The following is a 14,373-nucleotide window of genomic DNA, read 5'->3' as shown; positions in this document are numbered from 1 at the left end:
CGAGACAGACTGCGTCCGAGCATGTGCGCAAGTCTGCTAAGTCGGAGCTAATAAGCCTCAGTAACGTGGTGTGTATTTTCGTACATTAGCAGTGCTGCTGTTACACTATTTTTGCACCGCAGATGCAGTTTGTATATTCAAAAGCACTTTTGCGAGTAACCCAGTCCAAGGCTTCGCGCTCAGGCATTAGTGTGTTTATTCACACAGGGCCCAGGGGCCACAGGGAGAGTAGGAAAATGACATTAAGCCACAGGGATCACCTTTCACCTCCCTTTAGATGCTCCCAAGCAGTGCCGCTAGCTTTGGGAGCTTCACAACATGGAAATCCAATCGCTGGGCCGTTGTTTTGGGGACAATGGCTGCTGGTTAAGTATAGGGCCAAGAAGTGTACAGTATCTTCCATATGTGCCACAGGGTTACTGTTGAATGGCTTACAGACTGCTTCAGAAAATAGCCTGGAACATGTAGCACATCAATGCTTTTCAACAATGGCTCTCTTCTTGCCTCTCTGCCAGAAGGGCCAGATTTATGGAGAGTTCTCCAGTCAGCAGGCTCCCACCTGAGCTCAGGATCTCTCCTCCAGACTTATGGAGGGTCTGTTGACTTTCCTTGGCTGGCCTGTGGGTTTATTTAGATGGCCATGTCTCGATATGTTTGCTATTTGTGTCGTACTCTTTCCATTTTCAGGTGGTAAATGGACACAGAGCTTCATGAGATGTTCAGAGAATGGAATACTGTTTTCCTCGTTGTTTCATCCAGACGATAAAAACGATAGGATGTGATGGTATCCAGTCATTAACGTTTGGCTGTGACACATGGTGCACCAGCTACACTACGAAGGTTTTTGGAAATTGCATGCGCTGTGAACAACCTTCCCCCTCTGCGAAAAGAGAACGACATCTTTACCAGCATTGCCCTGCATTGCAAAAGTCGAGTATTCAAGCATTCCCCTCACATCTTCAGCTTGTTCCACATGGACCTGCTCATTATTTAACTGGTACACACACATGTGAGCACATCTCACCTATCCAGGCCTCCCTTCATTGGCTTCCAGCTGCTTTTACTGATCCCAATTAACAAGGCAGAAATTTAGATTGAGCTTTATTTGTTTAGACTCCCAAACTTTGGATATTAGACGAGTATATTTGCTTCCTGTTTTTAAGTTTTTTTCTAAAACATTTATTTTTCTTCTATAACATTTGGCCTGGTGTAAGTTGATATGCTCTTTTTATTGTCTTTGGTTTTATGTGTGTGTTTTTAATGTTGTTTTGTGTTTATTCTTTGATTTGTCTTGGTTTTGTACGGCGCTTTGGGCAAACTTATTCTTTTTAAATGTGCTTTAGAAATAAATTGGATCTGGATTTGAGATGTCTTAAGCATTCCTGTTGCTCCGACTCAATATTTGGAAGCGTGGCCAACTTCCTCCGTTCACTTCCTCTGAAACCACAATGCAAAAACAGCACAGAAACTCAACATCATTGTTCAGAGCGCCTGCCTTCTGTTCACTGATTGGCCAGGATGAGATGGATCCTGAGAAATTAAGCTCAATGGAACAAATTCACTTAGGAGATGAGAATCGTTGTGTAGAAAGGTAACGACCAGGCTACTTTATCCTTGACCTGTCTGGTTTCTTCCTTCACCTTTGCCAGGCTGTTTTGTTTGTTCACCGGGTTTTAATGGGAAACGCTTCCATATTTTTCCCAACATACTGCTTTTTAAATTTTTCTTTTTTAATTGAAGTGACATATTTGAGTCGTGATGGCTTCAGCGTGTCATTGAACCTGTTTTCCTGGCGGGGACCCCATCACAAGCCAGCCCAGGAAAGGCTGCCTACAAGCCAAGAACCAGCCCAGGATAACAGCAGCGCAGCTTCAAACTGGACTTATCAAAACAGCCTTCCGCTGTCCAATCTCATCTTCTTGATCCACAGGAATACCTCAGCAGAGGCAGAGGAATGCCGCTCAGCGCTCGCCATCACATCAGACTGCTCCGCTTCAACAAACACACCAAAGTCCTGTTTGTTTGCTCTGAAAATAATCAGCCCAGGGCCTGCTGTTTCATCCAGCATGACATCATTTTTGCAGTGACGTGTCAGTGTCAGGTATTTTTTAAGAGGAATTGGTTTTAGCAACTACTTAGTACTTTTCACTTTTTTTCTCCAAAAAGTGAAACGGTTTAAGCGAAACCTCCTGAAAAAAAAATAGATACTGCAGAGATGTTGTAAAACACATAACTTCTACTTCATGTCTAAACGAGAAATCACTCCTCTGACTTTTCTTGAGACATTTTGTGTTTTTTTTCTTTTCTTCGTTCCTACGTGTCCTTTCTGTCATCCAGTTTTTAATGGGTTTCAGTCACAGACTGTCATTTTTTAATCCAATTTGAACCATCTTCCCCTTGGTTTTTTTTTTTTTTAGTTAATTCAAGGCAGACAAGTTGGCCTTTTTTGTTACCCAGATGTACAGCAGGAATGCATTCAAAAGTTCTGCCAAATTTCAATTTCCTTCAGCTTTTTCTTGGGTTCATATTAAGCCTTTTTAAAATGTAACCACCGTGTGCCTGTCAGGTCGGATCGTGTCTCTGACATTTTATCTTAACCCTTCTAGAAGTCCTGATCTCCTGAAGTAGAAGTCAACAGAAAAAAAAGAGAATAAATTAACTTTCCAGATTTATTACAACCTTATTGTTCTTTTCATCTTCAAAGCCTGTCTGCCTAAACAAATGACCAAGGAAGGTTCACACAAACCGCAAATAATGGCGCTATGACTTCATCGGACGCAAGAATATGTTGGACTGGAGCGTTGTTAAGTCCAGATCAGGTTTTCAGCTTCAGCTCAACATTTTTAGCGAGTTTCCATGATCGTTCAACCTGCGCTCCATTGCTCCGGTGGAGAGGTCACGCGCCAGAGCTGAGTAAACAGCAGAAAGCTACAGCTTGGTCAAGCGTTCAGGTCAAGGACCCAAAGAGCCTCGAGAGACTTGCCACCCCCTGGGTCATTAATAATTAATGAAATCTGAGGCCGGGGACAGAATGCCATGACTAAACAGGCAAAGGGTAAAGGCAGTAAAACAATACTGGCCAGGAAGGGAAGGTGGGGGAGGCATGGGGAGAGGATCAATCCCTGGACACAAGTTGTGCTTTCACTGTAAGATCTAGAAGCTCCAGACACAACAGTGAAGAGAAAGTGAGATTTAGGTCTTTACCCTTAGTCTGTAAGAAACCAGAGGTTCACAAAGTATAAAAAAAACAACATGTGGAGACAGTAGGAGACAGTCAGCGAAATGAAAAACAGCATGAAAGTCTGGCCTTTTCCCATGAAATCCAGCAGCCCTCACTGTCCAACAAAACACGTTCCTGCCCTAGAGGTGCTATCATAGCCAGACCTCCATTACGAGCTCAGCCTGATGAAAGAGTAGCTAAAGGGGGTGGGGGGGGGCTTAGCAGGTTTGGCTTCTAACCCTCCCCCCCACTGGGTCAGATATGAAAACAGATAGTTCTACATGATATTATATAGCAAGTGGTTTTTAAGAGACTCTGTTTGAACAGTGAAATGTGATCCCTGTCTCCTTCTCAGCAGTTTTCTAATTATCTCTGGTGATCAGCAGCCTTTTATGCCAACTCCAGACTCCAGATTCTCCTTTGAATAGATAAACGGATGTTATTGCTGGTGATATTGGGGGGGGGAGAAAAAAAACTCACTCTTGAAACCACAACAGAAAGACATTTCTCGGTTGGATTTTTTTTTTTGTCTGATGCAGTTTGGTTTCTTTGCAGACTTCCTCAGACGACTGCGACCCCCACGAAGGAATCCACGAGGGGAAGGAGGGCATGTACCGCCTGCAGGTGACCCAGTTTGTCCAGAGGCTGGAGTTCTGGCACAAAGACTTGAAGAACACCTTGGTCACATCGATTACAGTGGTTCCAGTCAATGGTCGCACTGTGGCGTACCTCGGCACGGCAGATGGACGACATATACAGGTAAGGAGATCAACGCAAAGTGCTGGTAAAACCAAAATCCTGTGCAGTATTTCAATTTTTTATTTTTTATTTTATGTGGCAGGTGTTTGTTTGCATGGGAGTGATTAAATTAGATGTAAGTTTCTCTGTTAGGACTAAGTAGGCAGAAACTCTACGTCGGGGTGTCCAAAGTCGGTCCTCAAATCCTGCACGTTTTAGTTCTCTCCCTGGTGGTAGTAACAATCTCTTCAGCATGTCAGTGTTCTTCTTAGGCCATCTAATGAGCCATCATTTGATCCAGGTGCGTTAAACCAGGGAGAAAACTAAAACATGCAGGATGCCGGGCCTGGAGGATCAACTTTGGGCACTCTGCTCTACATGAATACATCAAAATACATCCAGGCCATTAAAAAAAACACTACACGACAAAACAAGACGATATGTTTTTTTGTTACATAACTAAAAGTGGAACAAAACCCAAACTGATTACAGAATCATGAGGAATCTTTAAGATTCTCAAACCTCAGTGTGATGTTGGATTTTTAAGGGTTTTTTTTCTAATTTGTCAATTCTAAGCTGGTTTTTAGACATAAATAAATAAATAAATAAATAAATAAATAAATAAATAAATAAATAAGAAAAACGTCGGCAATGCTCCTTAATTGTACAATTTAAAACAGGTCTCTGTTCAACATGGAGCTATCTATCAGTCTTAAGTTTAAATTTTGAAATAGAGGTGATGATTACAGTCCGAACTCAATAAAATACTGTGAAATAGTCCTTCAATCTATCACCGACTGCTAGGATGCTAACTTTAGCTTTGCTAGCAGCTAACGGTTGGCCTGTGGCAGCATTTTTGCTGTGTTTACAAAATGTTTGTGTCACGTAACGTTACTGTTTCTTTCTTCACTGAGTACCTAAACTGCTGTCACACAAGCTTTTTGGAACTCATGGACTCTTCTTCAATGCCAGTTTGAAGAAGAATTCTTCAAACTGGAAGAATTCTTCCTTCAAAATAACTCGCTAAAACATTGATATACACAGAATGCCAAGCTCAAAGACCCCACATTCATATCTGGGCCTCATAACATCAGTCCAAAATATTTCTCCAGAGAATCATAAGCTGGAAGTAACTGCATAGTGCAGACAGATTTCACTTTGGTGAGATATCGAGGTGTTTTAATATCTTGTGCCAAGAGTGGAAGTTAAAGTCTGCCATGTGACCAAACACCTGCCAGAATGAAATAACATTAAATTCCTTTTCATGAGTAAACAAAACTTCAACACCCTGAGTATGTTTCAGACACTGGTTAATCTTTAATTGTTTGATGTCTTTACATAATTTGGAGGATGACTTTGCACATAAACTGTGGTTCTTATTTCTCTTGTTTCATAATCAGGCCAAATCTGGCTTTCTGAAGGCTGCAGCTGAGTAATGCAAGAACACTGTAAAACATTGGAAGGTGGTTTAAAATGAAAGTCCACCTGCTGCTTTGACAATTCAATTAAAGTCAACAAGAAAACTGTTTAAAGTTCATGAAGTTGATTTAACAACAAGAAACAAAATGTCTTATTTTTTATGTTAATTAATATTGAATTGTGAGTTTTAACTTAATGCTGCAATTTAAACCAAATAATTATTTCACAAATATCATAAAAAACTGCCCTCATCTAGTTCACCTATTATTTTCACTCTTAATATCAAGTTAAAATAACTTAAAATAACTTTTTTTACTTTACTAATTTAAATTCTTGTTTCAGATTGCATGAACAAAATTTCTAATCTGATAATGAATTTTATTAAACATCACAATAAAATTATGTTCAGAAACATTTAGTGTGAATAGGACTTATCCTCAAGCTTTGCAAACTGTCAGTTGCATTAAAATAAACATTTGCCTTAACACACAAGAGTCAGATCAATATAACACACACAGGATACAAAAACTTGCTGCTAAGCACTCTGGGAAATAGTTCCCACTCCTGTCTTTTTCTTTTTTTTTAAGCTTTGTTTAAGTGCTAACCTAAACACTCTAGTTTAATCAGCTCTTGGCGGTTTGACAAAATGAATAAAACGTTAACACAACTTTCTACTGTAAGTTTATCTTTCACAAACTCACATATTTAGGTTCAAAATCTAAAACTCACTTTTTATTTGACTTAAAAATAGAACATAGTAGACACAACTAAATTCTGCTCAAATGTTTTACAGTGCAGCGTGTATATTAAGGCTGTTGTAGTTTAATCAGCTTCCAATGGCAAACTTGTGTTGTTTCATGTCACACCATAGAATGCAACACCTTGTTTCCTGCTTTACCCGTCGTTCCATCAGTAAAACAACATGTCAGCGTCATGACTGCTGACTGAAGCCTGCGATTTGTGTTGCATTGTTAAAATACTATCGCAACGGAATGAATTGCCAAAAAGCAAAAGCTGAGTTGCGTCACGTGTTTTCGAAACTCAAGAAATAAAAAGCATGCACGAAAAAAAGCAGCAGAGACATGGAAAATCTGCGTGACAGCTGCAAGGAAAGGCGGGGAGGGCAGAGGCAGCGGGGAGCGAGGGGGCTTACAGGCTGAACGGTACGTTAATGGTGAACGACGGGCTTCCCTAACGCGTTCCCTCGCACGGCATTCTGCAAGTTCCTTGCAGCTGTTGCCGTGCTTTTCCACAGTCAGTCCTAAAGCCAGCCATGCCACTTCACGCTTAGCCCCCCTCCTCACCCCAATACCAAGAGCCCCGTTCCCCCCAGGCTCCATCTCCACTAACATACACAAGTTGATTTGTTTTCAGCTTTAGCTAAAGCAGGAGTCTAAACTTCACGAAGTTAACCATTTAGTTAAGCAGTGGCAAGCAGCGCACAGTCACACGACCAGGCTTAAGTCTTTGCTTGTAGAATCAACAGAGAAAAGCAGCAGATGGAAGAATGAGAATAGGAAGAAATGAGTACTAGCCAGTTTTAGGGATTACAGCCTAAAGTAAAATGAAAGCAGCAAACATGACAAAAAAAAACAAAAAAAAACAAAAAACATTTTACTCAAAATGTAGGCTCACACTCAGATGGGATTAGTCTGTCAATTATCTATTCATATATTCTCAAAAGTGTCACTGTGGTCCTCAGCTTAAAGCTGTAGTATGCACCTTTTATGAAAGATAAATATTTTATTATATATTTGTTGAAACTGTCACTATTTGGTGACAGTTTGGTATGAGACACATAATAAGCGAAAGAAAATCAAACTCCTCTGCCTTCTCTCAATGCTATCAAGAAACAACCAATCAGAGCCAGGAGGCGGGTCTTAGCGCTGTCAATCACCCCAGCACACACCTGCTCATCCTCTCCTCCCCCTTCTGATAAACTACAGCTTTTTCCTGAGAGCAGAGCCTGTCATGAACACTCAGGTTAGTTAGCATAGCCACCACATTGAGCAGTGAGTACATGAGGTTGATTGACAGTCTTGGCTCTGGTCAGGAGCCGTTAATTTCTTCACTCAGGGTGGAGGAGATGGATCTTCACATTTTATCTGTCTCATACCATACGGTCGCTATAAGGTGACCGTTTTAATACATATGTAAAAAACATGTTTTATAAAAGTTACATGCCGGAGCTTTAAGACATCTTCTGTTTTTGTGGTTTTTGTTGTTTTAAATTTAAGTTCAGACTCCTTTCCAATTCCACTAGAGATTTATTCCAGCAACAGAACCCAATCTGAGCATTCTCAACTTTTCATTCTACTTAAACATTGTTAGAAAGAATCAGTGTTTGCTCATTAGGCAGTAAGATTTTTTAAATTGTCCAATTTTTTTTTTTTTGACTCATTTTTGACTCTGTAATTCCAAGTCGCTAAGATCCTTCATTTGAACCCAAACAGAAACTTTTCTTCCCCAAAGTCACCCTGGTATGCATTTGATCTGATGACCCCCTGACCGCCTGCTGCCTCCGTCTAAAGCTACGCAGAAGAAAACCTACAAGACGTTCTCATCAAAATCAACTTCATTGTTCGTTGGGCCAAAAGGACCTGTCAACTTTTCATGCGTTTGAGCTTCCTTGTCAGCCCTGGTGGACAAAGCGAGAAGGAATATGGGGCAGAGGCAGTGAAAGAAAAGGAACGTTGTTTCCCCCCCCAGTGGACTGACTCAGGAAGCGTTCCCTCGACTTCAGTCGGCCCACTGTGGGAATTACACAGTGCCAGTGTTTATAGGCCAAACTTCCCCCCAGCCTCCTTAATACAATAAGCTGTAATTTACACCACTATTACCTCCAGAGAAATGGCTGTTGTGTGGCCCTGTCCCCTGCGGAAAGCCACCTATTATCCTCGCTGTCACAAAAGCTAACGTTGATCATGAGGTTCAAGCAGTGAAAGAATGACACTGGAAAACAACATGTTTGTCAGCAGAGGAACCAGAGGCCAAGCTGCGGTTCAGCCAACTGAGTAAAAAAAGTACATTTAAAGTTTACTATGCTGAGTGTGTTGTGTTTTTCCTGGATGCCCTGACGCATCGTAGGCTTGAACCAAAGGGTGAAACAGTCAACAGCTTCAGTGCATCCAGCAGCCCGTTGGCTAATGCCATAAAACACACACACACACACACACACACGCACATAAACACACGCACATAAACACACACACACACACACCACAAGTCACCACTGGATTGTCTTAACTGTGTTACTGGCTGCTAGGTGTGTGTGTGCTTGTGTGTGTGTGCACATATAAGTGTGGGTGTGTGTATAATTTAGAAAAACCTCATGTTACTGCAGTGACCACATACCCCATTAATACCCTGTTCAGTTATGTTTGTTCCAAAGCCAAAAGCTGCAGCATAACCACAACGGATAAGTATTGCACCAGGTGTGTGTCACTGAAGGTGTGTGTGTGTGTGTGTGTGTGTGTGTGTGTGTGTGTGTGTGTGTGTGTGTGTGTGTGTGTGTGTGTGTGTGTGTGTGTGTGGGTGGGTGTGTGTGTGTGTGTGTGTGTGTGTGGGTGGGTGTGTGTGGGTGGGTGTGTTAGTGAAATTCAAGATTTCATTGTATGTAAGCCTGGAGTTGATGGTTGATGTTTACCTAATATTAGCATACAGAACGATGATAAGAAGTCCATTTCCACTTTCTGAAAGTGAATATAGTGGGAATTTGTATGTCTTCCTCTCACCAGTGGTCTCCTTTACCACTTTGCCCCACAGACCAGGTTTGAGGAAACTGGTAGTTGTCCTGTCGACAGATTTTCCCATGATGGTTGTAGCGTGACAAAATGTGAGAAAGTTCAAGAGGTGTGAATAATTTTCGCATGTCTCTACACATGTTCAGTTTACCCAACCAGTCTGGGTTCATGCTGGATCTGTGGCGTCTCTATGGAGGATCCTAAGCTGAAGTGAGCCTGACTTGCCAAGCGTCGTTGAGCTTTTAGAAGCCTTAGCACTGACAGTAATGAAAAAGAAAAAATGCTGCGTTCACACAACTCTGCTTTACTCAATGTCATGTTATAAAATAGGGCAAAGCAGAGAGGCCTCAGGGAGGGATGATACATCCTGGATGGTTTTTCTGCTCCAGTTCCCTGTCAAGGTGTGCTGGCACAGCACAGCAATAACTTATAGATGTCCTCTAGCTTCTTCAGTCCTTCTATCATACAGACTGCATATGACATGTCCCACTTTTTATTATTCTTGGTGTTTATTAGGCTACCTCTGCATCAATGAAAAGGTGGTGAGTGAATAAAATCCCGCCATCTGACGGAGCGTCCTGACCTAGCTTCCCTTTTGGCAGGAATGTACTGTGAGGAAGAAAAGCAAATGTCTTTGTCAAACATCTGACATTGAGGTCGAAGTTATGAACTCTAAGCACTTGCGTTCTGTTTAGTCTGTTGTTTGTGAAGTTTTGAAGAGAGCAATAGGATAATGAAAAAATAAATAAACCCATTTTTACCTGAAACCTCACAACCCAAACCAAGTTTTGCTGATTAACATCAAATTAACTCGGAGAGGTTCCTTGGTTCTCAGTAGCTGTGTTTCCATTATAAATGTGCACAAAATGTTGTCAATATTCAGCTATTATTGAAAAGAACGCAATTTTGCATTTGTAGTGTTTTTGTTAATCAGGAAACAGTTATAATCACACATGATTAAGTTTGTTCACCAGATAAGTCATTAAAAAACATTCTGTGATCCTGTCATCTTCTTCTTTGTTGTTTGCGTCAGTGAAACCATCTGGTTGTTGATCACGTGACCCCTGGGATGGGGGAAAAGTGCTTGCATTGCAGTTTTGGGAAACAAACCAATTTTGGTACAGCCAACAAAAACCACCTCATTTAGCGCCAAAACTTTTTATCAAAAAAGGAGAGGTTTTTTTTGTTTGTTTTTATGTAGAAATTGCAGTGTTTCCATCAAGCAAATTTATTTTTGAAATGTCAAATTGCTTTAATGCAATCGCACAAACGCTATGTTTTGTATCTAGACCAGAGACTGTTCTAGATGTTCGTAAAGTGTGTGTTTCCTTCCAGGTGCTCTTCTCCAGGTTTACGTCGCCCCATGTGAACATCGGCCTGGACTCCAGTCCTGTCTCTGCCAGCGTAGTTCTGCCAGACACGCCGCACTCTGAGGGAGCCGTGCTGATGGCCACAGGCAGCAAGGTAGACAGGATTCCACACATTATCCACAACATTACATGTCCTTTTTGTTCTTTACTTCATCAATTAGAAAAAAGAAACACAAGATCATTCTGACGGGAATCTATTCAGATTTTATTCACTATCTGTAGCTACATTTCCTTTAATTATGTAGTTTTACACAAACCCACTGGACTGAAACTGGGTTTCAGTCCAGTTTCTACATATTTTTTGTAGAAGTGAGATGAAATAACCTAATTTCAATGTTTTTATCCTTTTTTTAAGAGGTTTTTGTTGTAAATTCTGTTCTTTTCCCTTCCAGATCACCAAGATCCCTCTGATTGGCCCAGGCTGTGGTCAGCTGACCACGTGTACATCTTGTTTGCTGTCATCCAAAGTGACGCAGTGTGGCTGGTGTGATGGCCGCTGCACCAGAAGACCTCAGTGTCCCTCCACCTCCTCCTGGAGTCAGGACAACTGCACACCGGTCATCACCAAGGTACACAAAGTACAGCCGGTATAAATATGGCAGCATGAGGTCAAGGGTCGGATAATACTAAACTGACTAACAGGTGCTAAATACAGCACTGGGCTGATGTTATATTATTTATAACAATATTTATTTTCATCTTGTTGCCTTTTGTTTCTGGTTGTGTTTTTTTCCCCCAAAGGTGTCAAAAAGGTAGAAAAAAACATATAAGATCAGTAAATATTGGTTATCAGCCATAGCAGGAATATTGATATCAGATGTCGGCAGAAATGTTCATATTGGTGCATCGCTAGTTACGAGTGATTAGACATGTACCTTCTCTGCAATGCAGTATTTGATTGCATATTACTAATCTCATTCACTTACGATTGACGGCTGCTGTCCACAGCCATCTTCTTTCCTCATCAAGAGGTTTATGACAAAAAGACCAGTTTGGTTTGCATCCTTATCTGTTTGTTCAACTGACTGCGCAGCGCCCTGTGATCATTTTGTACAGTGAAATCAGCTAAATAAAAGGGATTTTAGGCGACCAGCTGTTTGTTTAATTGCATCCACTCTGAAGAGTGTTTGCCAGTGATTGGGTATGGTGTGCTCTCTAAACTTCTAATCACGGGTCTGGTCCGTTCAAGCTGAAAGTTGTGCAATTCTGGTCTTTTCTTAAAACTAAGAAATGTTTTTTTTTAATTTAGGTCTAACAGAATGACTGTGACTGCCTTCAGTTCGCGGTTCGATCAGAACTCTGATCAGAACGGATCCATTCTCCTCTGCATTGCTACAGGTGTTCCCGTCCTCTGGACCAATCAGGGGTTCTACAGCCGTAACTATTTGCGGACGCAACTTCGGCTTCGACAAGACAGAGAACTTCAAAACTTCGATGGTGAACGTGGAAGTGGCAGGAGCTCAGTGCAAGCTGGCTAGACAGGACAATGTCAACAGGTGTGTGTCTGTGCGTGCGTGTGCATGTGTGTGTGTTGGGTTAGTGTTATTGACTGGCAATAACCAGGTTTTGGGAATTGCTGTGGTGTGTGTACCTTAATAAAGCCGCTAAGTTGGTTTTATGAGCAAGAGAGACACCTGGCTGCTGCTCTACCAGGACTGATTGTGTGGAAGGAGGAATGTTAAAAAGCATCCACCCTTTAACCCCTCCACCCCCTCCCCCAGCCTGCCACATTCAACTCATGACTACCTTAACAGAAAAATTACTGGGGAAAAAAAAAAGAAAATCACCGAATACAATCTTTAGTCTCTTCCAAATCCACGCTCAAGAGCTCCTTATTGCTCCAAACAACTTCATTACAGGAAATTTTTCTAAAAAGATGGCCTTCACCATGCCACATAAAGATGAAGTCTTTGTGCATTCCTGCTGGGTACTGCATGATCATTGAATTAGGCTAAACGCTGGGTGCTGTGGTGGTGAATAATGCCTGGTCTGTGTGTTGTTTGGGGGGTCGGGAGCAGATGGACTGAGATGCAGTGTTCCCCGTCGTTCAGTGGGAACTTCACTCCGTCCGGACACTTGGTGAAGGTCACCAGTGGCCACGCGGTAGCCAAACTGGAAGGCTTCAAATTTGTGGTAAGATGTTTTTTTTTTTTTTTCTTTCTCTCTCTGAATAGATTTTGTTTTGTATTGAAGTGAAAAGAGTGACTCCAAATGAGGGCCATTTTCTCATCTTTCAGTTAAGATTTTTCTGCCTATAATTATCCAAAGTGCAGATTATATAGTACATTACAAAATCCACAGCCATTTCTGACAGTTTATCCCAATAAAAAGCAGAACTTCCAAAACACATTTTAGGTATTTCATGTGGCAAACCAACACAAAATGGAAGGAAAACGACTGAATTTTCTCTGCAATTAAAAATCTAAATAAATATCTAATAAAAATCTAAATAATGCAGCTTGCATTTTTTATTTGACCATTTGGTCTGACACTTTTGAATAAAATCCAGTGCGACTTTATTCGCACTGGAATAAAATCGCACTGGACTTTATCACTGGACTGATCACAGGGTCCATCCAGGACCCTGTGATCAACAACATCTTTCCCACATTTGGTCCAAAGTCAGATGTCCTCTTCTGTGTAAATAGAGCCTATGTTGGAAAAGACGTGTTGGTTTACGCAGCATAAAAGTAAACCCTCCAGTCTGTCACGGTGGTCGCTGCCTCATTCTTGGAGCTCAAAAAGTCACTGGTGTGCACTGATGACCACGACTGTGTGTCAGTCTGGAGTACAGTAATTCCTCATTTTTTGCAGGGGTTGCGTTCCGAAAATAACCCCGATAAGTGAAATCTGCGAAGTAGTTACCTTTAGTTTTTACAATTATTATACAGCATAATTAAATACTCTACATTGAAACCAAAGAACAAAATCTGTTTTCAGGTCAGCGGGTGTGTGTTCATCAATCGGGCCTTAATGTGATCCGGAGTCATGTCACTAAAGTGTCTCCTCCAACCTGCCCCGTGAGATTCACAGCTGTATCTATGGCAGAGCGATGGATCTCGTCAAGCGAGCCTCTGGTCAGGTTTTGCGCTGATTCTGACCACAGTTTTTTCCAGCAGGCATTCAAAGTTTTCAGCTTTCATCTCCTGAAAGGCCAATCTGTATTACTTATATTTAAATACTGTAACGTTATTGGCACACAGGTAGAGAAGGAGCTCGGAGACTGTTTAGCCAATCAGGACGCAGAACACAATGCACTGTGAAAAAAACTGCACAAAAAAATCCACGACACAGCGAGACCACGAAAGGTGAACCGCGTTATAGCGAGGGATCACTGTATTTTATTTCTCATCTGGTTTTAATGTTTTTCCAGTACAAAAGCAGAGGTTGCACCTGAGCGCTTCGCAGTGTAGAAGTTCCATCAGGGATCCTGTTCCAGACTCTGAACCTTTGCTGCATGTCTTCTCTCATCCTCTCTCTCGGTCTCATTTCCTGTCTGATCTGCTGCAAATGAAGGTTGTACCTAATTACTACAGCCTTTAATAAACTCTTTATCTCCTCTCCATTCATCCATCCATCCAGGACCCTGTGATCAACAACATCTTTCCCACATTTGGTCCAAAGTCTGGTAACACCATGTTGACTATCAGAGGAGCCTTTCTGGACACTGGAAACAAACAAGTGGTGACTGTAGGGAAGGCAAGCTGCAAGATCCAAAGGTCAGTAATGCGCAACCAGGACTTCAATAAATGAAGTCCTGGTTTCTCTCTCTCTTTCTTTCCTTCTGCTTTTTTCCTGCATACAGTCTAAGCTTTCCATGTGTTCTTTTTTTATACTTCTTTTTCTTAAAGGGGCAGTAGTATGTAAAATTTACTTTTTTGAG

The 14,373-nt window shown here is 41.5% G+C and overlaps 1 protein-coding gene across 2 annotated transcripts in view; it reads left to right on the top strand.

The window, feature by feature from the left end:
* met (MET proto-oncogene, receptor tyrosine kinase) overlaps positions 1-14,373 on the top strand; it is a 104,882-nt gene that overhangs the window by 33,568 nt on the left and 56,941 nt on the right. For both annotated transcript variants that reach the window (XM_015042319.1, XM_015042318.1), the window contains exons 3-8: positions 3,776-3,979; positions 10,456-10,584; positions 10,883-11,059; positions 11,829-11,986; positions 12,509-12,623; positions 14,073-14,209. In XM_015042319.1, coding sequence (XP_014897805.1) covers positions 3,776-3,979; positions 10,456-10,584; positions 10,883-11,059; positions 11,829-11,986; positions 12,509-12,623; positions 14,073-14,209 — 920 coding nt within the window. The remainder of the gene's footprint in view (positions 1-3,775; positions 3,980-10,455; positions 10,585-10,882; positions 11,060-11,828; positions 11,987-12,508; positions 12,624-14,072; positions 14,210-14,373) is intronic.

This window comes from Poecilia latipinna, unplaced genomic scaffold (assembly GCF_001443285.1).
Source record: "Poecilia latipinna isolate Pla-1442-1.1 unplaced genomic scaffold, P_latipinna-1.0 Scaffold585, whole genome shotgun sequence".
Lineage (NCBI taxonomy): Eukaryota > Metazoa > Chordata > Actinopteri > Cyprinodontiformes > Poeciliidae > Poecilia > Poecilia latipinna.
This window is presented reverse-complemented; position numbering and strand designations above follow the sequence as displayed.